General features: G+C 32.6%; 6 protein-coding genes across 11 annotated transcripts; 3 read left to right on the forward strand and 3 right to left on the reverse strand.

Moving 5' to 3' along the window:
- LOC130941588 (zinc finger CCCH domain-containing protein 18-like) lies at positions 1-4,665 on the forward strand. Of its 3 annotated transcripts, none has more exons than XM_057870146.1 (9): positions 1-447; positions 588-681; positions 1,074-1,991; positions 2,086-2,241; positions 3,029-3,208; positions 3,555-3,631; positions 3,754-3,933; positions 4,020-4,110; positions 4,203-4,665. In XM_057870146.1, the coding sequence occupies exons 3-9, from the start codon at positions 1,090-1,092 to the stop codon at positions 4,267-4,269; spliced, it is 1,653 nt and encodes a 550-aa protein (XP_057726129.1). In that variant the 5' UTR covers positions 1-447; positions 588-681; positions 1,074-1,089; the 3' UTR covers positions 4,270-4,665. The 3 variants fall into 3 exon arrangements, with proteins under 3 accessions (XP_057726129.1, XP_057726130.1, XP_057726131.1); XM_057870147.1 differs by having other exon boundaries at positions 1-403; XM_057870148.1 differs by having other exon boundaries at positions 1-681; positions 4,206-4,665.
- Positions 4,666-5,051: 386 nt separating this feature from the next.
- LOC130940693 (transcription termination factor MTERF9, chloroplastic) lies at positions 5,052-7,970 on the reverse strand. Its single transcript, XM_057868907.1, has 6 exons — positions 7,538-7,970; positions 7,140-7,206; positions 6,949-7,064; positions 6,195-6,884; positions 5,481-6,014; positions 5,052-5,322 (listed from the first exon to the last, which is right to left on the reverse strand). Exons 1-5 carry the CDS (start codon positions 7,859-7,861, stop codon positions 5,697-5,699), a joined length of 1,515 nt encoding a protein of 504 aa, XP_057724890.1. The 5' UTR covers positions 7,862-7,970; the 3' UTR covers positions 5,052-5,322; positions 5,481-5,696.
- A 663-nt stretch (positions 7,971-8,633) lies between these two features.
- LOC130942041 (uncharacterized) lies at positions 8,634-9,743 on the forward strand. The gene is made up of 4 exons (XM_057870717.1): positions 8,634-9,019; positions 9,137-9,186; positions 9,392-9,473; positions 9,601-9,743. The coding sequence occupies exons 1-4, from the start codon at positions 8,776-8,778 to the stop codon at positions 9,645-9,647; spliced, it is 423 nt and encodes a 140-aa protein (XP_057726700.1). The 5' UTR covers positions 8,634-8,775; the 3' UTR covers positions 9,648-9,743.
- Positions 9,744-12,209: 2,466 nt separating this feature from the next.
- Positions 12,210-14,684, forward strand: LOC130940828 (scarecrow-like transcription factor PAT1). Of its 3 annotated transcripts, XM_057869081.1 has the most exons (3): positions 12,210-12,402; positions 12,850-12,989; positions 13,087-14,684. In XM_057869081.1, the coding sequence occupies exon 3, from the start codon at positions 13,109-13,111 to the stop codon at positions 14,435-14,437; it is 1,329 nt and encodes a 442-aa protein (XP_057725064.1). In that variant the 5' UTR covers positions 12,210-12,402; positions 12,850-12,989; positions 13,087-13,108; the 3' UTR covers positions 14,438-14,684. The 3 variants fall into 3 exon arrangements, with proteins under 3 accessions (XP_057725064.1, XP_057725061.1, XP_057725062.1); XM_057869078.1 differs by having other exon boundaries at positions 12,850-14,684; XM_057869079.1 differs by lacking the exon at positions 12,850-12,989 and having other exon boundaries at positions 12,217-12,402.
- On the reverse strand, positions 14,628-15,742 carry LOC130940829 (uncharacterized). The gene is made up of 2 exons (XM_057869082.1): positions 15,375-15,742; positions 14,628-15,208 (listed from the first exon to the last, which is right to left on the reverse strand). The coding sequence occupies exons 1-2, from the start codon at positions 15,589-15,591 to the stop codon at positions 14,628-14,630; spliced, it is 798 nt and encodes a 265-aa protein (XP_057725065.1). The 5' UTR covers positions 15,592-15,742.
- Positions 15,743-19,439: 3,697 nt separating this feature from the next.
- On the reverse strand, positions 19,440-24,608 carry LOC130941915 (probable WRKY transcription factor 20). Of its 2 annotated transcripts, none has more exons than XM_057870554.1 (6): positions 24,156-24,608; positions 22,341-22,517; positions 21,484-22,018; positions 21,217-21,382; positions 20,976-21,134; positions 19,440-20,276 (listed from the first exon to the last, which is right to left on the reverse strand). In XM_057870554.1, exons 1-6 carry the CDS (start codon positions 24,399-24,401, stop codon positions 19,775-19,777), a joined length of 1,785 nt encoding a protein of 594 aa, XP_057726537.1. In that variant the 5' UTR covers positions 24,402-24,608; the 3' UTR covers positions 19,440-19,774. The 2 variants fall into 2 exon arrangements, with proteins under 2 accessions (XP_057726537.1, XP_057726538.1); XM_057870555.1 differs by lacking the exon at positions 24,156-24,608 and adding an exon at positions 22,673-24,134 and having other exon boundaries at positions 19,442-20,276.
- Positions 24,609-25,861: the final 1,253 nt, after the last annotated feature.

The raw sequence follows: 25,861 nt of genomic DNA on the forward strand, positions 1-25,861 counted from the left end.
CCTACAAGTTTGAATTGATATTTTCTCCAAAAAAATGCTATAAAGCCGAAAAAAAAAGCTTTCTTATTCCACTTAACACTGAGTAAGATAACAGATAACTATTGACATTGCCGACTTTGTGGAGCAGTTCAAGAGTGACAATCCTAAATTTAGCACATTGGTTTTTCCGAATTATTACTCAATTTATTATTTTTAATTTTGATTTTAATTTTATTCAAAAAGGGGTTTTTTTTAGTAAATTGAGGCAGTTCCAAGCAGTTATGGTCTTTCGAGGATCAAGCAAATATTGTGCCTAAATCTGTGACTATTTAACAGCTGTGTGTGACTTTGAAAAAAAAAAAAAGGTTCAAACTTTAAAGGAAATCAAATGTATACAGAGCACTGTAGAGTCATTTATCACTGAGTAAGTGCTTTAAGTCTTTTGTGTGAGACAGAGGGAGTTACTGGGTAGGTTCAAATTTTTCATTTTTATTCAATTGGGTTTTTGCTTATCTGCTCTCTGGATTCTTAGCCTTTTTCAAAAGCATTCCTTTGTTTTGCTTTTATTGTGAAAATTTACATGAAACTCTGTGCTTTCTTTCTTTTAGTTTGAGAGAGAGAAACAAGATTGTAGAATGAGCAAGTGTTGAGAGAAAGATAGATTGGTGGTTGAAACAGAGACACAGTCTTTCTGCTTAATGGGTACGTATATTGTTAGTTTTCTGTTTAGTTAACATTTTTTTTTTCAGAATTTTGCACAAAAAGAAAAAAAAAGTTAGCTTTAAACACTCAAAATATAATGTTGAATGCTGTTGCATGTTTGCAAACTTTCATTTTTTTCATGTGTTTATTATTTGTTGTTGTTACTTTTCAATTTTGTTATGTGATTTTGTAGAATGCATGTAAATATGTAATATTGTTTATAATATTTGGATTTTGATTGATATTTGTCCTGCAATATTTTTCTTTTAAATATTCAAATTATTTGCCTGTGATATTTGGATTGAGAGGTTTATTTAGTTTTTTTCATAGTTGTTTTCTGAGTACTAGTGTCTAGATCTTGTTCATGTTGGTTTGAATTTCAAAAAATGCAGTGACAAAATAGAAGCTATGGACATTTCAGAAGTTATGAACATTCCCGACTATACAAGAATTCTATTTGATAAGCTTCAGAAGTTTGAGCCTGAATATGCTTCAAAGATAATTGGAATTCTGCTTTTGCACAATGAACATGACATTGCTAAATTGGCCACATGTCCGGACCACATCGTCCGTGACGTGGCATTCAAGGCCAAGAATGATCTTCAAAGAATGTCTGCTCATAAACCATCCATAATTCCAATTTCAGTCCCTATGAACCCTCCACAAGGATTAAGCCATTTATCAGTAATATCACCTAGAACACCTACCTCTCCACCAAGCTTTCCGGTTCACAATTCTCCTTATTGGGATCCATATCCTGCTACCAATACTAACCCTGAGTTTATGAAGTACTCGGATTCGATTGCGGAACTGCAGAATCAGGCAGAGTTGTATGGTTTGGAGAGTCATGTAGATCCCATTGGCAGTGATTTCTATGGATTGGAAGCTTCGACGCCGAATTTCGGTGGAAAGGCCGGTAGAAGGTATTCAGGCCTGTCTGATTTTCCTGTTAAGACATGTCACTACTTTAACAAAGGTTATTGTAAACATGGTGAAAGTTGTAGATACTATCATGGACAAGCTGGCTCCGAGAGCTTCTCTCATATGTATGGAAATGATTTTGTTAATGATGATCCGGTGGTTTCGCCGGGCTCACTAGCGCAGCTAGAACGGGAGATTGTTGATCTGTTAAAGCAAAGACGACGCAATCCAATTACAATTGCTGCCTTGCCAATGGCATATTATGATAAGTACAAGAAGGTGCTTCAGGCAGATGGTTATTTAACCGAGAGCCAGCGGCATGGTAAGTCTGGCTATAGCTTGACAAAGCTTCTGGCGCGGCTGAGCAATAGTATTTGTGTCATAGACAGGTGGAGCTCTTATTAATCTTGGCGACTGTTTTCTTTCTGGAATTTATTGAATGTTTCTTACCAAATTTGACATTTTATTGTGATTGATTGACAGACCTCATGGGCAGCATGAGGTAGTTCTAGCAGAGGATGCTCCAAAATACACACAGAAGAGAGATTTTGTTCAAAATATCAGTGCATCGCGACAAATATATTTGACATTTCCGGCTGACAGCACTTTCACAGAGGAGGATGTCTCTAATTACTTCAGGTGAATTGTATTTTGGCTGGGTTTGGTAAAGCTTTTCGCGACAAAGTACTTCATTTTGCGTTTGGTAAATTAAAAAGCCAAGTGCTTGTGTTTGCAGCTTTTAAAAGTTAGGGGTGCTTTTGAAAGCATCTAAGAGGGAGTTTTTTAAAGTTGGCTTGTGTTTATAAAAATTAAAAAATCTAATATAATAAATATTCAAAATTACCATTATTAATTATTAACACCAGATTTCATTTATTTTCCTACACATATTTCCTGCCATTATATTGCCATTGAAATATTCATATATTTCTAATTTCTCGACCTAACCTTCACAAATTCTAACACAATCTTCATATATTTTTTATTTTTCAACCTAATCTTCATAATTTCAACACAAATACATCTCTATCATGTATTAGGTATGAACTTCTATCTATTTATATTATTTTTTGTGCGTTGTTTTTGTATTTTTTAGATGTTTGTTTTTCTCTGTTCTTTAAAACGTGAAGAAGGAGACTTGATTTATGGAAACCAATCATAAAATTTTCGTACACCAACTTCATAAACATTAGTCAAAATTATAATAACAACATATATATTTTTAACGTGATTTTACCAAACGCAAGTGCTGTCGCTTTTAAAAAGCCGTCTTTTAAAAGATAGTTTCATAAGCTACTTTCGAAAAGTAAAAGCTTTACCAAACTAAGCTTTTACCAAACTAAGCCTTTGTGTCTATAAGTGAAGTCAACTCTTCATTTCAGCTGATTATTGTTAACAAATTTTTTATATATGTTTTCCTCTACAGCACATTCGGGTGTGTTGAAGATGTAAGGATTCCATGCCAGCAGAAAAGGATGTTTGGCTTTGTGACGTTTATTGATCCGCAAACTGTTAAAACCATTTTAGACAAAGGGAATCCCCATTATGTTCGTGGGTCTCGGGTGCTTGTGAAACCTTACCGGGAGAAGTCAAAGGTTATTGAAAGGTACTTCCTTGTCTAATGTTCCTTCTGTTAATTTACATTTTTAGCTCGGAATTGAATGCTTATACTCTGGATTTAACCTTGAAATGTGGGTACAATTGCACTTGACATTAGAAAGGGTTCTTGTTATAATTTGATTGTTTCTTGGTATAATTGTATCAATACCTGATTATGAAGGTTAATTTAGAGAAATTTACATATGATAATAGTATATATTAATTAATTTACTTTCGTCCTTTGTGTATGAATGAAATTTAGTAATTTAATTTTATCCTTTGATCATGCTAGTTATGTTGACAGATACTTCTTTTTCAAGAAATTTTTCATATCAACTTTAATTTGGTTTCAGGAAGTATGCTGATAGAATTCAGCACTCTATATGTTACTCACCTCACCACATAGACATGGATTCTGAAATGAACTCAAGTGAGTATCATATTATCTTATTTGGAATCTATATTACTGTCCTGTTCATATGACTTGTTCTATGATCAGATTTCTTTCTCTCATTAGTCATTAATATAACCATTTTCAATTTTTTTTTGTAGTTTCGAGAAGTTGTGGGAATGCTAGATCTCTTAGGAGACAACTGATGGAAGAGCAGGAGCAGGCTCTAGAACTAGTAGAAATGCAAAGGAGACGTTTGGCAGCGTTGCAGTTTGCCCAAAATTCTCTGTCTCCTTCACCCCAGTTTCGTTTCTCCACGAATGGAATGAGAGCTTCAGAAGGTATGTAGTAGTAATATGAATTGCATTTATTTATTACGAGTACATTCTTTGTATCATTCTTTATAAGGCTACTTTACATTTTTCAGATCATTTCAATTTCAACTTTCATCCTCAAGAATCTTTCAATGATAATGAGAAACCAAGTAATATAGACACCAATTTCTCTGATGAAAACAGGTAAATGTATCTTATCACAATTTCTTTGTATTGTTGTCTTGGAAAATCTATTTGTACCATCCATAAACAATATTTTTTGTTTGGGCACGCAGCAGCAGCCAAGGGTTTGACCTTCCGGACAGTCCATTCGCATTTCCGGTGGAGAATGAGAATCAATAAGTCTTATACTTTCAGAAACACACACAGAAGAAATATAGAGTTTAAATAGCCCAAGGCCAAAGGCATCAACTTTCTTTTGATATACTATACAGTACCAAGTAGCTTTGAAGTTTAGTCAAAATCTCTGGCTAGTACATAAAAGGCTGAAAAAGGAGAGTTTGAAGACACAACTTGAACAGGTGGAATTAACATAATTCTAATGATACTTGTAGCGAGATTTATAGTTTTATATATCATACAAAATGATAAAAGGTATGTTTTAAGATGAAGGTAGTAGCAGTAAGTTATTAGTAGGACTATATATTATATTATGCATAGCTTTCATCCATATTGTATCCTTGTCTAGACTCTGGCCAACTAGACTATAGTTTTTTTAAGCATAAACAACTTAAATAACAGTTTGTGGTAATTTCAATACCAGTATTTTACATTTTAATTTTTTTTTTTATTCTTTAGGACCAAATTCATGTTGGTTTTATATTCAAGGAAATGATTAGTGCATTCTGCTTCTGCATGAGCAAGGAAGAAACTTTTGCAAAGATTTTTGTAAAGATTGAATTAACAGCATTGTTTGGTTATTTTAGTAAAACTCAGGAATTTAAATAATCCTTTTAACAATTTATTATCATAGAACCAATGAATCTTCAAATTAGTGTCTTATGTAATTTAATATAAAATTTCGATTTTCGTATTCTTATTACTGTCTACACCAGACGAAGACTTATAGATTTTGATCAAAAGAAAAAAGAGAAATAGAAAAAAGGTAGGATTGCTGTAATACAAGTATCTCAAGAGATTGAACATGATATTTTAGCTTGTATCCATGATGACATACAATTTTCAAGTTTGTATCTGAATGGTGATGGTGAAACGTGTAACAAATAAAGTAATATTGATTTGAAGAAAAACTAAATAAATATTAAATAAATAAAGCAGCAAAAACACCAAAGCAGAAATAAATCCTAATGACAGAATATATAAGCTGTAAATTTAACTTGATGCCGCCTCCTTCTATAATTTATACCAGCGTAAGTTTGCAATATTGTCCACAACCTGCAACAAGTTAGGGGTTACTAACAGTATAATGAATGCACTATAAAGAAGCTAACATCAGCATATTGAATGTATATTCCTAATCATGAAAATCAAACCGCTAAAGAAGCTAACAGCATATTGAATGTATTAATCATCAAAATGCTATAGAAGCTCACCTTACGGTGCAGACTGCACTATGATGTGTTCTGTCTTTTCATATCAAAATGCTTTATAAACAACCCGAGAATAATGAAGGAACTCAAAGGATCATGCTTCAGCCATAATGCCGAAAAAAAAATATAGCAACATGTTACTCGATGTTAGATTTCTAGAGATTGTTCTTCCTTCAGTACTGATTGCAAGTATATTAACACAAAATTGATCCTGGTCTGTCACATTTTTCTTTCGAATTTCTCAGCAAACCTTCTGACTAATAATCTTTGACGAAATGCCAAATATTTATCCAAACTAGTTCCAGCCCACTGTTGACAAAAGCATTCATCAGTTGGAACAAGAGATCCAAGTGGAAAGGGTCCTTTTGGAGCTTTCTTCAAGGAAACCAAGAACCTATGACGAGGACGGATTCTTTGGTCCAAAGACAAGCTAAGGTACATTGGGTATTTGGTCAAGGATTGCACCTCGTTGTTGAGTTCATTTACCAAGTACAAATACTTGGGCTTCAGATTGTCCTCTAGGGACAGAGATAGCACCTGCAGGTTCAGTAGTAACTAACGATAAAGACGATTCTTAAGGATCAATTCAATAGTTAAGTAAAAAATTACATAGGACAGAATATAATACAATGGAGCGGGAGAAAGGAAATTTGGAACAATAAAACAGAATATTTTTCATTTATCAATAATGAAAGTACAAAAGAAATGAAAAATTACCTGTGTAAGACTAGTCAATACTTTCAAGATGTCTGAATTTTTCATTCCTATGCTTCTTAGGAAGTTTATCCTTGGAAGTAATCCATCATCTATGCTGTAGTGGAGAAGCTGAGGATGTTTCGTCACCATCTTCACTATGCTATCTTTGGGTGCTCCCAACTCTTTGGCTAGAAACATGTATCGAGTATTCCATGAAACGTCAATGCGCTGGACAAGGATTTGTGGGCTTAGCTGAATGACCTTACCCAAGTCTCTTTCCTTGATTCCAACTTCCTCAACTAAATATCTTACTGTCGGTTTTAATGAATTTTCAACACTGTAAGAAAAAAGCGATGGAGCGACGGCAATGATTTGCCCTATCCTGGAACTTGGTATTCCCAAGCCTGCCAAGAAAGCAACATGAGACTTCAAATTGTTCTCCACCGTATACCCCAGAATCTGAGGCTGCCTCACAAGGATTCTTCTAACATCTCTATGTTTGACACCGACACTCATTAAGTAATCTAACCTTTCCTGTGCAGAGCATACATTGATTTGAAGTGACGGCATGTGCCTTTGATACATCTGGACGAAGTGTGACTCCTTGATTCCAAAGGTGCTTAAGTAATCAAGAAGCGGTAACCATTTCGAATCCAAGATAATCTCTTCCGACAGCCGTGGATATTTCTTCTCCTTTAAGTTCTTATCAAGCTGCAATCAAAATGCAAGTTAAACCTTTTAAAACTGAACAGCTTACTGTAACACCATTTGGTACCTTTCCATTGTAGTTTCGCCGTAAAGACGCCACTCCCTCGCTTCCGCGCATTCCAGTGCTTGGTACATTATCAAAATCTCTTACACCCCATTCCTTTTCATTTTGTCTTTCTTTTCCTGCACAAACAAACAAGATTATGCAACATTCAACTTTCCTCTTAAAACTAGTCAGCAAAACTCTTTCAAGCATACCTTTACTTGCATGCAACTTAGATCTCTTGCCATTAGTGTCCAAGCGAGCAGGCTCAGCAAATTCTTCCTAAGAACGCATTGCACAAACAAGAATAAGATTACAAAAACAAATCCCCAAAAGCATCAACAAGATTAGAAGAACACCGACGTCATTTTCCAGTTGCGCAAAACCAAATTTTCCAAATCGAAATGTTATGAATACCGGAAATGAGAGCTTCATCATCCGTCACCAACGAAAATTTGGATTAATTGCCAGCAAAGTTAACTCATAATAACACATTAACACCTTAAACAATGAACAATAAAAATTTCAAAATTTGTTTTCTTTCTGAAAATTAAAACCGAAACAAATAAATACGAACATGAAATTGAGCTAAGGAGGAAAAAATGAAACTCACATCAGAGAGCCAATCACCGTCCTCGTCGTCATCGTCATCGTCGTCGTCGTCGTCGTCGTCGGAATCGTAGGTAGAGAGAGGGTAACCGTACTTAGACTTGCGGTTGGTCTTGAGAATGTTTGGATTGGAATGCGCCGCAGCAACCACAAGCAGCACCTTGCTGCCACCACCACCACCTCCTCTTCCGTCAATGGATGAAGATGCAGAATTCGAATTCGAATTCGAACTCGGATTGAAATGCCATTCAACAAAGTTCCGAAAGGAAGAAGAAGAAGAAGAATAGAGGAGGGGATTGCAGGGATAGAGAGAGAATATGGAAACCATTTGTAGAGAGAGAATATTCTCCAAAACCCTACTGAGGGTAGAATCTCTTAACGATGTTTCAGTTGAAACTTCAGAGGTTTATCCATTTCTTCTTCTTCTTCTTTCAGCAATAGAGCTAATTTAATTTAATGATTAATGTGAATAATTTTTTTTATTTAACTTAGTCAACTTATCCAAGTATTTTTATTAATAAAAATTATTTGTAATAGTGTCATGCTATTTAAATGAATACTTTTTACTACAACTTATTCTATTAATAAATCATTATCAAAGTTGCTACAAAGTTCAATCTGAAATTCTTAATAACTAATTTAGATTATCAAATAATTTACTTAATTAAGTATTATTTGTTTAAATTTTAAACTCTCAATATTTACTTGAACAAATAGTTAGTTATTTGAGTTAATCGTATGACCTAAGTTAGTTATTAAGTGGTAAATTTTTTTGGTGGTATTTCTTAATTTGACCGATCAAAAATTAATTTATCGAAAATCAAAATTTTATTTAAGAATCTGTCGTTGGCCAATAAGTTATTACATACACAAAATAAATTTAAACCTCTAATACTTACTTAAACAAATGAGTGAGCTACCATCTAAGTTGGTTTATTAAGTGGTAAATTTTTTTTGTTTTTTGCGGTATTCCCTAATTTATCGTTGACCAATGGATTGCTATATGTATAAAGATAGAATTTAAACTCCTAACACTTGCTTAAGTGGATTAATGAGCTAGACCAACTCAATTTAGTTCTAAGTGGTAAATTTATTAGAAGAACCTTATCGAGAACGTGAATCACAGAAGCAGCCCATGGATCAGAGAAAGCCCACGTAGCCTTCTTCATTTTCAATATTATTATTATATTAACGGCTTAGCCGTAGATCTGTGAACCGGACCGGGCTGGCCCGTTGCCAACCATGGAATCTGCACTTGCTTCTTCTCTGCTTTCCTTAGCAACTCCGACCAGACGCACACCCATTTCTTGTTCTCCGCCAAGACATGCAACAGTTCCTCTTTGTGTCAGAACAAGCTCCACTTTTTCAGCTAAGATTGCAGAAACAAGAAGAACATCAACAAAGGTCTCGGCTATCAATGATGTAACCACTGTTCTTGACCCTGCTCCAGTTGAAATCACATGGCAAATCATAGTTGGAACTATAGGTATATTATTCTATCTCATCAAATATTTCAATTCAATAATAGAAAGCTATAAGCCTTTTAGAAAAAAGTTATTTTCCAAAATTTACTATTTTCTATGTGTTGTTTATATTTTTGCAGCTGGGATTACACCTTTTGTGGTGGCAGGGATAGAGTTCAGCAAAAGAATTGTAAGGGAACCTTTTGATTTTAATTCATTTGTTTTCACGTGATGATGATAGTTAAGAATTATTAGATGATAATTTAGTCAAATATATCAAACTATCTAATAATTTTCAATTATTAACTTCATATGAAGACAGTTGCATGCGAGTTTTCACCTCTCTTGTTTTTAGAAAAAATTTTTAATTCATGAGTTTTGGATTTTTATTGCAGATAGCACAAAGGAAATGTGAGGAATGTGGAGGATCAGGGATTGTTTTCAGGGACAAGAAGTATTTTCGTTGCCCTGAATGTGGTATGTCAAAATTTCATACTTCAATTTTAAAACTTGCTAATTTACGATTGCCACTAAAGATTTTGTGATTTATCTGATTTGTTGATTCTATATCTAACTAAGAAACTTCATATTCTGTCTAATGTAGGTGGATTTCTTCCTTGGCAGTCATGGAAGAGATTCTTTTCTGGTTAGAAGCCTTGTGATACATTGCACATAACAATACTTCAACAATCACAACCTTGTTATAGAACATATTCATTTCTCATCCAATCAAATAATCTTGGTTTAGGTTGATTGTTTTCATGTATGTTTAACTTAATATCACTTTTAATTCGTTTATTCTTAAACGTTTCTTACTAGGTAAGGACTAAAGAGTATCACCCTACTTGTCACTTAAAGAAATTTTAGTTTTTTATTTATTATATTTTAAATCAATGGTTTAAATTTAAAGTAGGTTTTAGTATTTGAAATTTAGGAATTTATAATTTAAAATTTAAGATTTAGAGTTCATAATTTAAATTTTAAAATTCAAAGCCAAGTGCACTTCTTACTTTCTATAGAAAGCATTAGCATTTTCCTTTAATTTAATATATTACAAAGTAATTTTATTTCTCTTTTTTTACAAATTAAGATTTTTTAATATTTTTAATTATGATAGAATTCTCAAATTATAAAGTTCATCCTATTTTTTTATAAGTTTAATTTTGATGCACGTAAGATATTTCACATCCATTCTTTTGAATGACAATTCATGTAATTAATATAAAAGACAATTATTTTTATTGATATAATATTATCTAATTAAATATATATATAAAACTATTTTATATCATTAGTGCATTAAAATTAAATTTATTTTTCTACTTGAGGTAGAATTCGTGTATCTTAGCTTCCTTCTTTTTTAATTAGACCTTGTTACCTTATCCTCTTTATTTTTGGAATTAGATATTAGAATGTCAATGTATTACTCACATTAGAAATAGAAATGAACGAGGAGTTTTAACTTTTAACACGGACGGTCAAAAATTCAGAAAATTCCAATGAGTACACGTACAACACATGGAGGAGGTGAAAACAAATTAAAACAGAAAAGAAGAAGAATTTTGAGTTTAAGTTGGACTCAACTTCTACAATCAGATTTGCAAGGATTTCAACGCTCAAAAAACACTACAAACACTTGCCTTCCTACTTGGAAACATAGTACAAGAGTCATTCATTTTTTGTCAAGAAATGTAGCTGTAGTTGACAGGCCAAAAGTGACGCACTTGATTATGTCCAATTCTACACAATAATTGATTAATATTTATTTTAACATTTTTTTTTATCTAAAGTGAGGAGTAAAACTCGAATTTAAAATCTTTAAATAAATATAGAAAGTTTATGTTATTTGAGTTATAATTTTTTTCACAATTATTTTAACACATTTGCCACTTTGAATATTTGAAGAAATATATGTGTAGTACAGGAAAATAGATTTAAAAAAAAAAGAGCTCAACACAATAAGGTGAAGTAACTAAACAAAATAAATAAACAAAAAACAAATACTAATCAAACAAACAGACATCCCTCCATAGTCATATCTAGCAATGCCGTCAACAACTAAAAGATCAAACTCAGTCTATTCTTATACTCCTAATTGATTTGTTAAAAATTTTCGCAACAGTTGAGAAATTTTCTAATCCCCACCAGTCCTCTTTTACCATTTTAAAAAACCCACATAAGTGATCCAAGAATTTAAACTTCGGAATAGTCTCGAATTCTCTAGCAATCTACTATTTTCCACAATAGTATCGAAATATATTGAAATATATCCATTTATATTTACAATCATGTTGCCTATTTGCTAAAAATAAGTTATTAATTAGTTATTGTGTATAAAAATGTGTACTTGTTATTTAATAAAAAATTTTATACTATTGTAAATATTTTTTATTGTTCATTTATTATAAATTTAATTATTTTACTAGTTAATTATTTAATTAAAAATATATAAAATAATATGTATAACGATATAAAAATACATAATAATTGATTCTATAATTAATGTTTTGTATACATAACGTATTTTTGTTATATCTATATTTAATAATGTTCTAAAACTTTTTTAAGATATATAGTGATTATTATATATATAAGTTATAATTATGGACAAATGCACGTGTTATGAAGAATAATATAGAAATAATGGTAATGAGTAGGGTTATGAGATATTTAATGAGAATATAGTAGTAAGTAGTAACACAAGTGTGAAGTCAAAGAAACCGTGTTGACCAGTATCCTATGATTTCATTTCACACGTTGGTAAAAGGTTACGACAATCTTTACCAGCATACCTTTTTTTTTTGGTTTCGCACTTCAAAAATTCGCATAGAATTGTTAATTATTTTTAATTATCAATTTGATTTTGGGTGCATTTGTAAATTATTATTAATATTTTAATAATCAACAACAGCTTTATTATTATATATTTTTTATTATTTTACACAATGAATATTCCAATCGGTCATTAGAAACGTGGAAGAATGCATTTTAATAATTAGTTAATCATATAATCTTCTGTATAAAACAAGTATTATAATAATGTTAAGCGAAAGTGACGTCATGGTTAAGATAAGAAACCACAAAGAGAGGAAATTAAATAATAACATTTGTAATATTTTGTATAAAGTATAAACATATTATAAACATGATTGAAGATTATATAATATAGAAAAGGACAAGAAAAATCTTGGTTTCTTATTAGCTACGCGTCTCTATAAAATATCAACAAATATATGCATTTATTTCAGAGGAATTAGACCAAATTCTCAACCACCACCTTGAACCCAAAAAAAGAAGAAAAAGAAAAGAAAGAAAAAAAAAAACTTCATAGAAATTAAGTATTCATTATTTGTTGTCTTGGCATCGAAGTTCAAAGTTCAATACACACTTTCTCTCCATATCTCTGGTGAGTTTCTCTGAAATTGTTTTAAGTCTTAACTCTTGTGTTCCTGTTCTTAAGTCAAAGATGAAGCTGCATCTTTCTATGCTAATTATTGTGTCAAAACTTGTTGTTGATGAATGAAAATTTTTCATCCCTTTTCTTGTTTACAATTTTTCTGTTCTGGTTTTTTAAAACTAAATGGCTCTTTTTAGTTAAATGAGTCAAAGTTCTCAGCTTGAACTTTGAATCATTTAGTAGTAGTATAGAACATGATGTAATTAAGAATCATTAGTTCAAGTAGAATAGTAATTACTAATGATTATGTTTTTAGCCTTAGAGAGATTCATAGTTAATATTTTATTCATGTGTGGTTTGAAAATAGATTAGGAAAATGTTTAATGCATTATTTGGTTGTGATTATTGTTCCATCAACACTGAAATACTGCATTTTTTTGTCATCTTTTTCTGCAGAATATCTCAAATGTGAACAACATTCAATTTGTAATTTGGGAATTAGTAAAATCATTTTGGTGTTGTTTGCATATATTCAAAAGAACTTATTACCTTTTGAATGCAAACAAACATGTCCTATTCTTGTTACTTCCTTCAAAGTGAGAACCTAAACAATTACCCTTTACTTCATAATTCAGAACACTATTGCACCCTTGAATCTTCTTCTACTAACCAAAACTCCCCATCTTCTCTTAGTTTCTCACCTGAGATTACTCCAATGTTGAAGCAAGACCGCGTCGAACATGACAATGAATCTTGCTTGACACATGATCAAGATGACTTGAGCAACAAGTTAAGGGAATTGGAAAGTGCTATGCTAGGATCTGATGCAGATATTCTAAACACATATGGTGCTGCTATGATTCCACAAGAATATGACTCATTCTTGAGGTGGGGGAAAATGATGGAGGTGATATCGCGAGGCGATTTGAAAGAGATGCTTTGTGCTTGTGCAAAAGCAATGTCAGAGAATGACATGGAGACAACTGAATGGCTGATTTCTGAGCTGCAAAAAATGGTGTCGATTTCTGGGGATCCGGTTCAAAGATTAGGAGCATACATGTTGGAGGCACTTGTTGCAAGGCTAGCCACTTCAGGAAGCACAATCTACAATGCCTTGAGATGCAAGGAACCTACTGGCAATGAACTCCTTTCTTATATGCATATGCTTTATGAGATCTGTCCATACCTCAAATTCGGATATCTTTCTGCGAATGGATCGATAGCCGAAGCAATGAAGGATGAAAATGAAGTTCACATAATTGATTTTCAGATTAACCAAGGAGTTCAGTGGATAAGCCTCATAAAAGCACTTGCTGCAAGGCCTAATGGATCACCAAAGATCAGAATAACATGTTTTGATGACTCTACCTCTGCTTTTGCCAGAGGAGGAGGACTTAACATAGTTGGAGAAAGGTTATCAAGAATTGCAAATTCATGTAAGGTTCAATTTGAATTTCATGCTCTAGAAGTTTCCCCTTCTGAGGTGAAGCTTGATGATCTTGACATTAGGCCTGATGAGTCCATTGCTGTGAATTTTGCCATGATGCTTCACCATTTACCAGATGAAAGCGTGGATAGCCGGATAAATCATCGCAACCGGTTGTTAAGACTGGCAAAGTTCTTGTCACCTAAGGTGGTTACCTTGGTTGAGCAAGATTCTAACACAAGTAATCTTCCTTTCTTCCCACGTTTTGTTGAAACAATGAACTACTACTTGGCTGTTTTCGAATCAATCGACGCAGCTCTTCCAAGGGATCACAAAGAGAGGATCAATGTGGAACAGCATTGCCTTGCTAGAGAAGTTGTTAATCTGATAGCATGTGAAGGCGCAGAAAGAGTCGAACGCCACGAATCTCTGAAGAAGTGGAGATTGCGCTTCGAAAGGGCCGGATTCGCACCATATCCTTTGAGTTCTTATGTTAATTCTTTGATTAGGCAACTTCAAGAAAGCTACCCTGGACAATACACTCTAGAAGAGAGAGATGATGCTTTACTTCTTGGTTGGAAAAATCAATCTCTTATTGTCTCTTGTGCTTGGAGATGAAAATTCAGTCATAGATTCATGGTTAGTTTATGTATGATAATCCCTCCTTCTCTAGAATCCCATGTTTCATAGTCAAATTACCATGTTCTGTTAAAAAGTACATTCAATTTCAGAAAATCTCAAGAGAGGTTAATGTAATTTACCCTAGAAAGAATGGTGACAATATATTACTACAGAACATGTATGTATGTTAGCTAAAAATGATTACAAAGCAAGGAAGTATAGAACTTGGATTTTTCACTACAAATTTTTCTAAGCTAAATTGAATTTCTCCCAAACCATTTGAGACAGGCCCTTCAAATTCACCATCAACTTCATTCATTGAAGTTCCAGCAATTATCCTGCAAACAATTGCAGCTCTTTTCACAATCCTAACTCTTGTAGTGGCAACTGTTTGCTCCTTTCCAATGTCATTATTCAATTGAATCTTGGCATGTTCTGTGTTGAAGTTGAACTGAATTGTTTGGCAGAGACAACATGAAAGATCTTTACACAAATCATGAACTTTCTTCACAGTTTTCCCTTGGAAACACCTCACTGTTGTGGCATAGAATCTCAACAATTCATTGCCATCCACTGTGCTCCTCGGATGCTGCTCGTCCGCGTTCTTCTTCACATTTTCTCTGTACTTTTCAAACCTTTCTAGAACTTGTTCTGAGTAGCTAACTCTTAGAACTGTCTTAATCTTCCTCAGTGGTTTTGATGTGTTCATCCAAGCCTTCTGAAATATCATCTCAACAATTTTCCTTGAAGGATCTCCAACACTAAGCTCTATCACAATTTCCATAATCACAAGTAACCAATTAGTACTAAGTATTCAAGAAATTTGAAGCATGTCTATGCATTACTTTAACTAATTAGTTAATTAGTACTATGCTCAAGAAATTTGAAGCATGTCTATGCATTGTTGATGAGTTATGAAGGAAATTGATTTTACCATGAAGCCTAGCAAGAGTGTTATTTGGCCTTGATAGAACAATGCTAGGTGGAGTTTCCAATGGAGGGTCATTATGGTCTTTGTCTCCATTGATTTTCTTCTCTTTCTCAGAAACACAGAAGCTTCCTTTGCCACATTTTGGTGGCTGCCTTATCACATCACTAAGCTTGCTTCCACATTTAACATTATCCTTCAAAGAAACCCACAAAGCTTGCATCTCTCTCAAATAAGTTAGTAGTACTAAACAACTTTGTGTTGTGAACAAAAAAAGAAGTGCATAGAAGATTATGGTTATTCCAAAATGAATGAGAGAGAGAGATGTGTATGTGTTAAGTCTAGAATTGTTGCAAAAGTTTTCAGATTGAATACTAACTGTCTTTATTCATTTATGATTCTTTTTTTTTATTATTATTATTATTTTGGGGCCACAGGTTGTTCTTTTTTGTCATTGAGTAAAATCTAGTTACAACAATATCACATGCCTAGCTAATGAAATTTTACAACTACAAATATCAACTTCACCTGTTCAGTCAAAGTTTCCTCACTAAATTTCATCATTTTTGAAAAGTCAAAGTTATAATCAAAACCATACAAAATATATCAACTTTTTTTATTTGGTTTTGTTTGTTTGTACTCACCATAAAATATCATCATGTGAAGATAATAATCAGAAATTAATAAATATACCGATATATTTGACTAAATTGTTTAATATAACACTTGTTTTCATTTGAGTTATTATTTTTACATAAAAAAATTTTATGTGAGTAATCGTCCCAAAAATAGTTAGTATACCTTTTTTTTATTTTTCACGGTATCCCCCAACCCAACAGGTCAAGAACTAATTCGTTGCGGATTTTAGCTCCATTTAAGAGTCTGTCGCTGGCCAATAGGTTGCTGCATGCACAAGACGAAATTCGAATTCCTAACACTTGTTTAAGCGGACGAGTGAGCTGACTACTCGACCAACCCAAATTGGTTAAAATAATTAGTATATCTATGTTCACTTAGTAAAAGAGGATAAAAGGAAGAAAAAAATAGCATAAATAATAAATCTATCTAGATAAATACTATTTCTAAAATTTTATCAAATAAAAGATGAAATTAGAGGATTTTATTATACTGAATTTTAGTTTATCTATTCTTACGGCAGTTTCAGTAGTTATGTAAGTATTGTTAGAATTAAAATTATATTTTTTTATATTTTAGTAATATTTTTTAAAATATTATAATTATTGTAATTACCGTAATATAGTTATATTAAAATGTATATTTTATTATTTGTTTATTTTGTCAAAATTTATTTTCAAAATGTGTAGATTCCAACATTACAACAAACATTCTCTCCTAGTGAAGTTCAGCAAATAAAACAAGAGTGTTACTGAAAAAGGAAGAAGCATTATTTGCATTTGGCATAATAACCAAATCTTAAATGCACTAAATGTGATTGTTGATGATAACAATCATTAACAATGAGAAAAAGATAAAAGCATAGCCAAAGAAGAAGGTTCATGAATAGAGCAAGAAGTGGCCAAAGCAAAAACAAAACAAAACAAATAAATTTAAGAAATTTGTACTTTACTTGCAGTGCAATCAAAGTGCCAACGTGAACATGTCAGAACGAATGGTTCCAAAGAAAAAAGAGAACAGAATCCAATCTTCCATCCATATTGATGCACCATTAACATTACTCCTATAGTACTATGAAAAATATGTATATATATATATATTCATAGAATATAAGGTCAATATATTCTTGTATAACTAATAGTTCTTTGTTAAATTTTTATCCAAAAGTGCCATATCACATAAATAAATGCATAAATGTATCAAACAATATACTTAATATTTCAAGTAGGGGTGAACGCGGATCGAATATGGCCAAAATTTCGATATGATCCGCACTAAAATCATCGGATCAGATCTAATATCCGCAATTTTTAAGTTTGGATTGCGGATCGGATCGAATCAGATATCGGATATATCCGCAAAATACAAAAATATTTTTAAAAGCTTATTTTTATTAAAAAATATCAATAAAATTTATTTTTTCTATTTTTTAAAATATGTTTACTCTTAAAATAATATTAAACATACATTTCTTAAATAATAAATTAAAATAATACAACATATATGATAATTTTTAGTTGAAATAAAATATAAAAAGAATATTTATTTATTTATTTATTTATTTTTGCGAATATGCGGATCAGATATGCGAATATCTACACAAAATCCGCAATTCGATCCGATTAGTGTGCGGATTTGATTCGATCCGATCCGATAGTCTTACGGATCGAATGCATATCCGCAATTTTCAAATCGATTTCGGATAAATACCGCGAATATGCGGATTGGATCCGATTCATGAACAACCCCAATCCCAAGTCAATAAATTAGAAAAGGAAATTTAAAGAGCCCAATTTTTTTTATAAATTATAGCTATATTATTTTTAGGAGTTATTAAAATTTGGCACATTTTGGATTAAAGTGTGTGGGGCTAACAGCATGTGAAGAGGCTCGGCGTGACTATAGGAATTGAAATTACCATTTTACACTTACACAGTGTGTAAATTGTAATGATATATACACAGGAAAAGTGTCATAATCTTATCCAATCTCATCATTATTTACCATCCACTTTTCTCTCTTTTTCTTTTTCCCTTCCCCACTTTTTTCTCTTCTCATTAACGGCTTTCATGCGATTTGTGTTGTGTCTCTTTCTTGAAAAATTTGTACATCTACTGTCCCAAAAATATATACATAGATACAAATATATGTAGTTCATTTAATTGTTAAATCATTACTAAAAATATAAACATAATTATCACTAAAAATCAATTTTACTCCAAGTTATTGATAATGAAAGTGATAAAGGTAAAATATGAAAATTTAAAAGTTTTGATAGGATAAAATTATAATAATTTACGTCTCAATTTTGAGTAAAATGCTAAATATATATAATTTGTATGTTTTTATAATTTTATGTATCAGCATTTTTTTTTAAATTTGTGTCTAACTAAATAAATAAAAAGTAAACGCTAAACGTTAAATATGTGTCACTCTATCCATATCTCTAAAAGACATTTACAATAATTAAATATGACTATATATTATGTTCTTAATTTTATAATGACACACATTAATTTGTGTTTAATAAATAAGATGTGATACGAAATTATGAATATAAATATATAAAATAAATTTTATTTTAAGATTTAATTATATAATCATGTTTAATTAGTGATAATAGTCGGTATTAACCTTTATGTTATGACCCTTTTAAAGAATTTCATAAAACATTCTCTAGATATATAACATTAAACTAACAACTCCCTGACATGTTAGAACTAAATAGATGAAAGATCTTAGATTAATGCTGGTGTAAATGTACTAGGAATATATTCAAAAGAAAAAAAATAAAAATCTTTACTTTATTTTTGCTTGTGTCAGATTTCTAGAAACAGCAAGCTCAGCACAGTTGCCAATGCTGCAGTAATGGTTTCCAAAACTACAGTACTGAGAGAGAGGGAGGGACCAATCATGTCCTTTGCCAAAATATGAGGGGGTTTTAGACTTCAATGTTTTCAATTTTGTGGATAAAACTTACAATTATTATTGTTATGTACGTGCACATGATAGACTAAGTAAGTAAATAATAGCGAAATTCGGTACATAAGCATTTTGCGTTAATGCAGAATTCGAACAAAAAGATGTAATATACGCAATTTAATTTGCGTTAATGCAGAATTTGAAGAAGGATCACATTTAAAAGATGTAATATACGCAATCTAATTTGATAATTATATTAGTGACTGATTTTAAAATTTATTAAAGTTGAATTGGGGTTAGGTAATACTAACAAAATGTTCTGAAAAGTGAAAATTCAAGTGTGCTATTTACATGATACACACTTATATTGGTTATATAACTTACCTTAGGCCTTAGCTAGCATTAATGCAGGGATAATAATAGATACAAAATAGTACAAAGCAGTACTGTGCTATTGAATGTGAGTTATGAGAATATCAAACCTAACAAATATAATTCATGGTCCATCACGTGCATTCAAACAGGTCATAAATCATGGGGGCATGCATGTATAGTTTGATATAGCAGCTTTCATATCAGCTTCATATTTTTACAGAATAATTTGCATATAAACTTATACACAAAGTTATTTAGATTCAAAACACAAACTACTGAATATATCATATCAGCTCTTAAATAGTGATGATATATATAAATAAACATATATATAGGAAGAACTATCTGCATTTTCTTAACAGAAAATGAGACTTTTACCATTTAATAAAAAAAAAGAGAAGAAAATACTACTCACAATTTTATTCAATATATATAATATATATAAATATATATCTTTTTTTGTTTTAACAATTTCATGGACCAGTTAGTATTCTTCCCATGTTCTGTGAGCAAGGATATGAGGAATGGTTTAAAGATGGAGCATCATTCCTATTTTCTCTAGAACCATAAGAAATTGAGCTGTGATTTAGAACACCAAAGTATGCTGCTGGAGCTGGAGTGGAAGTATGAACAAACTTGAAATTGTTGTTGTTGGTGTGAATTTGACTTTGACTTTCACCATATTCTGAAATGCCCTTTGATCTATTTTCAGTTGCTGAGCTGATTCCCATACCAAGGTCAAGGCTAATTGTATCACTTTCTTCTAACTTGATTCTTGTATGTCCAATCATTGCAGCTGCGGCCGCGGCCGCGGCTGCAGCCGGTCCAGCCATGTCGTGGCTACTACTCCTTGCAGCCGGTACGTCGTGATTGTGCTTACCTTCGTATGTGGTTATTACAGCTTTTGGATCATGAGATGCCCTCTCCACATGTTTTCTTACAGGGCAACCGGCATTCGTGCATTTGTAATAACTCCTGCATAATAAGCAAGCATGGTAATTAACAAGAATTATGCAGACAAATATCGCATTTAGACCTGAAGAAAAATTCTAGAAGCCATCAGAATTTAGCTATCAACTCAATTTCTTTAGTCTAGTTTTTTTGATGGCTAACTCATGGCCAAAAATAACAAGTTCTGATAGCCCTCTAGCATTTCTCCACCTGAAAATATGTTTTTCGACAAATGCTTTCGAGTTTGAATCAAAGCTATTCACTTGATGTTTGCCATAACTTTTGTTCATACTTTGCTTGGAATGCAAGAAAAGATGGGAACCCTAAACATGGAAAACAAGGCCATCTTTGAGCCGGTATTTTGGCGACAATATACCGGACCTAGAAAAACCAAACACAGTACTAGTGCGAAAACCATCTTGACATAAACCTTATGTAACCTAGTATGATTTTGTAATTATTTCAGATTTGATTTGATGAGCCAGAAAAGCCATGATACTTCAGAAAGTAATGCAAAATGAAACTCTTCTACCAAATCAGAATAAACACCAAATCAGAATCTAGCTTACTACCTTCACTAACATCAATACTAAATCTTGTTCCCCAAAACAGAAGATATATATCAGCCATAAATCATAATCAAAGCAAAAGATAGCGAAAAGGGTTAAACGATGACATTAAGTAGGACATAAGTTAAATTGGAATTGATTACTTCTAACATACCTAGGATTTGGGTTGCCTCTTACCACCTTCTGTCCATACTTTCGCCAGCGGTACCCATCATCCAAAATATCAACCTCACTAAGAGTTTGTACAACAACCCGTGGCTCCCGGATAGGCTTAACAACAGGAGTGATATCAGCATTTCCAAGTTCCATTCTTCTGCTCAAGCCAAAAACAAAAAGGTCAGCAAGTAAACACACATAATGGAGAAACTTCAGGGCTTCGGCATAAACCATCACACCTTCTCTTCAAGAAGGGATCATCGTCATCAACCTCATCATTAGTCCTATTTGACATAAAGCCAGCACCCTCTGGACTGTCATCGTTTGTTGCCCGAGGAGATAGCTCTGGAGTACTGTTGGGATCAGCTGCTTGACATCCCCGACCATACATACCGGATACTCTGTCTAGAATTCAAGAATTGGAAGAAAAAGAAAGTGAGGTTATACTTCTTGGAAATAAGTAACAATAAAATACATATCATTGATAAATATCTGGCTGGTATTACCATCTTGGCCGGCCAAAGAAGCCTTATCAGATCTCTCTTCTTGCACAGACATACCGGTACCAGCAGAGTATCGGCGGCTTGGTTGAGGTTTAGGATGATCATGTGTTCCTTTGTATATTATCTCAGTGATTTGACCGTCATGAGAGCGTTCAAAGAGTTTCTTCACTTCACAGTTAGGATGTGTGCATTTGTAATAGCTGCGGGGAAATTCACTCCCTTTGACAAGTTTCTGTCCATATTTTCGCCAATTGTATCCATCATCCGATGCCTTCTCAGGTGCAATCGGAGCTCCACTGCTTCTAACTTCAACATGTGATGCCTGAAGCCCAGTGGATGTGTTTCCTTTGTGGTTAAACTCATCCAAATCAACTTCAACCGAACTAATCTTTTGAACAGGCGATGAGAGGCTTAACTCATTAGAAGGATCTGCTGGCTCACTTTCGGCTAATGGTGAAGATGCAAATGGTTGAGCTTTTCCTGGACCTTCAATTCGAGGAGACTGTTCACTTTCATGGTTGTTGAAGTCTGAAGGAACCTTAACATATAAGCAAATAGCATCCGATAAGTACTAAGCAGCAAGTAACCTTTAAGATGATATTAATCAGAACATCAAGCATAACAATCAAATTTGTGTCTACCTAACACTTAATCTAGCGAAACAGTTATAACAGAAAGGGATTTAGTCTTGTGTACAAAGTGATATCAACAATGTATCTAACTAGTCATCCTTAGATGTTAATTTAATCCGGAAGTTCGAATCAAAGGATAAAGAAGACCAAAATCCATTCCATGTGTCCATCTGCTTTGAAGTTATATGCAACAAACAAAGTGTCACTAACATGAATTAATATTATTACCATATTCGATCTACCAGGCGGTTTATACTCAAAGAAGCTCAACTTTCTGTCGTCAATGGTATTATTATGGAAGCATACAGAAGTTATAGGAAATGCAGTTGATGCAGCAGAAACCATAGAACCATGTGCTGTTTGATGAATCCTTGGAAGGGAACCTGTAGTTGGTGAAGGCTCTACCTGCAAACGAACCAAAGAAAATAGCATATAAATAAACCATAATCTGAATACACGAAAGTGTCGAAACTATACAATCACCAATCTAAGCTTCTCAAGAGTAAGAACACGAAAAGAGTGTCCGAAAACGATAAAATTATAGCAAGTTCTCTGAATACCTGCAATCCCTATGTCCCAGGTTGCAATCAATCAACCTATGAAATCCGTTCATAAGTAAAATCATCTATTTTTCTTCCTTATCATAACACTAAGTGTTGCATATTTAGAGTCTCAATGACTAAAGGTAGCATAGTACTACATTATAGTCACAAACAGAAGTTATATAAAAAATTAAAATTGCAACTTGGAAAAGCCATTCCCACTTGAATATTGCATACATCATTCTAAAGTCTAAAAAATTTAGGACCATTCAGAGTATTAACTTCTAAAAAACCAAAAAATATCAAAGTCCTTTCAGAAATATCTGGGATCCACAATCTTTCTGACATTCGTTATGCTATTCTCATAGCACACAAAAAATAATATGGATCCACTAATACTTGGCCATGAATTTATTCGTTTGTTCCACTTATTTAATTGACAAAGAAGGAAGCAAAAAACAGGAAAAATAATAATTTTCATTAAAAAAAAGGCTTTTAAGCGCACTCCGGTATACCGTTAAATAAAAAAACAAACAAAAAGGGCAAGCACCAACAAAAAGGAAGATTCATTATGTGAAGAAACAACACTGAGATTAAAATTTTAAAAAGAAAAATAAAATAAAAAAATGGGAGAAGGTCTCTCTCTAACAATCCTCAACTAAAGTCATATTCCAACAGAATACTGCATTGAGCATAAAGCAATCAAATTACATACACAAGTGCCAAACCTGCAAAGAGCAAACGCATCTGAACCTAACGTGGCCCTTATACCAAAAATTCTACAAAAATTAAAAGATCAAACTATTCAAACATGGAAAGAAAGCATATCAGAGGAAACAATTTTGCCACGAGATTGAACACAAGAACATAAAAAAGTTTCCAATTTTAACTTTTTTTGTGGAGTAAAAAAAATAGAAAAACCAAAAACAGCATCTCCTTCAGCTCAGCTCAATAGCATTCAGATCACGTCATGTTGAAGTCATTCAGAAAAAGAAAAGAAAAGAAAAAATCCCTTCCAATAATTACAAGCATTTTTATTTTTGAGACCACCCCAGATAAGCTCTTTATGGTTGCTGAGAAACTGAAAACAAAAAATCATACAGAACAAATTTTTTATGTGTCAAGTGAAAAGCAAAGTATCTAATGAAAAATTCACTAATTTTGAACACATTAATTTAACAACTACAATAAAAAAACTGCATTTTTGTATTGAATTTACTCACCCATTTTCCTTTTTTAGAATACCATTGTAAAAATGTTCTATTTTGAGCATATCCTCTTACTCTAGCAAACCAAAGTTCTTCAATTTGCAAGCTACTGTCACTAAGAAACATGTTTTGCTAGTGAATTCACAAATCCCCATTGAAAAATTTTTCATTTTGAACATACAGTTTCACTCTAACTAACTAGAAACACTTCAATCTGAAGCCAAAGTAGAAGAAGAACCAAAACCAGAGGAAAAAGAAAATAAATTGAAAAGACAGAGAGAGAAAGTTCACGCCTTCATGTTTGAAAGGAGCACAGGAGACTCCAAAAACGACGTCGGACTCAACCCCGGAGGTATGGTTATGCACGCCGACCGAGAGATCGGAAGCTTCGCCGGCGACATCAGCTTGTACCTTGCCCCACCAACAGAAGCTTCAGCATTCAAACCCGACCCGGTTGGATTCGGATCTTCATGGACCCGGGCATGGTGCTCTGAGCCTGAGCTCGAGGTGGTGGGTGTAATGGTAGCAGCTGCGTCCATTGCTGAATGGTGAGAGAGTGGAGTGTAATTGGAGCGAGGAGGAAGGAAGGGTAAAATGGTCAATTTGCAAAGAGCATTTCTTTGTGTTGTTCTTGTTCTGGGGTCATTGGTGGTGTGGTTTTATTTTTTTAATTTTTTTTTGAGATTATTGAAGGTTCTGTCAGAGATGCTGAGAGAGTGGGACTCAGTTGACTTGTAAAAACTTTGGATCTCTCATTCATTTCATTTCATTCTGTGTCATTGGCTTGTCATTTTAAACCCTTTTTCTTCTTCTTCCTAAGCTTTTTTTTTTCTTACTTCTTAGGTGGGAAATAAAATAATCATATGATAATAGTTGAAAGTGAAGTATTTGTCAAAGAAAATTAATAATAAAATTTTTGAATATTTATGTGTTTTGGGTGTTAGGGATAATAAGATGCAATTGTTATGATTTAGTAATTTTTTGAAGTTTGTAATTTATCTTTGATAATAATGGCAGAGGAGATGAATTATGAATAATAAAATTATTTTTTTTTTAATTTGAGTCAAGTTTGTAAGAACAATCTAAAAAACATAACATATGAATAGGATATTATTGATGTGTTTTATTTTTTTTTTGTATTATTAGTTTGGTTTGTAGTCCAATTTAGAACTTTTTAATTTTAATATGGAGAGAAAGTTGGTGTATAATAGAATTATGAAGGTATATAGTGTTTCACGAGGTTATGAGGATTGTGTAAGACAAATCGGATCGTCCGATTAGAGGTACTGAAAACCCTAGGTTCGATTTGTGTATTGGCAGAAAATTCTGGGTCCGATTTCAAAAAACTTGGGTCCGATTTGTGTCTCTCTCTCTGCAATGAAATCGGACGGCCAAATTTCTTCCCACTAAAACAAAAAATTAAAAGCCGTCACAATCGTGTATATCTCCCCAATATTCCATAACTCAGCATAACTCACATGTCAATCTCATATAAAAAAAAATTAGCCTCCAATTTGATGAGTTGAGTTTTTGTTTTTTTTAAACCAAAAAAGAGGAAATTTTAAGTCAAATAATAATAGTAAAATTATCTTTTAGTAAAATTAAAAACCTAGAGAGAAATTAATAAGAATTGAAATGCTCTTGACATATTATGCAAGGCAAATTGTTTGATTTTAATTACTTGTTCATCTCATGCACATTTTCATAGCAAATACGAGATTCATTTTGATAGAGTTGGAGTGTAATATAGGAGTGGTCGAAAAAATAGTGATCATGTCTTAAGATACGTGGGTTGGATTATCTATTTAGCGGCAGAAAAGATATGTTTAATAATCTATATTTCTTTGTATAGTATGGAATTTATGGAAATGTAAGAATAGAAAGGGTTTGTTTGCAAATCATTAGTTGAAAGTAGATTTTACAAGATATTTAATTGAAGACTATCAATAATGGAATAAGAACTAGATTTAGATGAAATTAAAATTGTTAATGTGTAGTT

This window comes from Arachis stenosperma, chromosome 7 (assembly GCF_014773155.1).
Source record: "Arachis stenosperma cultivar V10309 chromosome 7, arast.V10309.gnm1.PFL2, whole genome shotgun sequence".
In the NCBI taxonomy this organism is placed as follows: domain Eukaryota; kingdom Viridiplantae; phylum Streptophyta; class Magnoliopsida; order Fabales; family Fabaceae; genus Arachis; species Arachis stenosperma.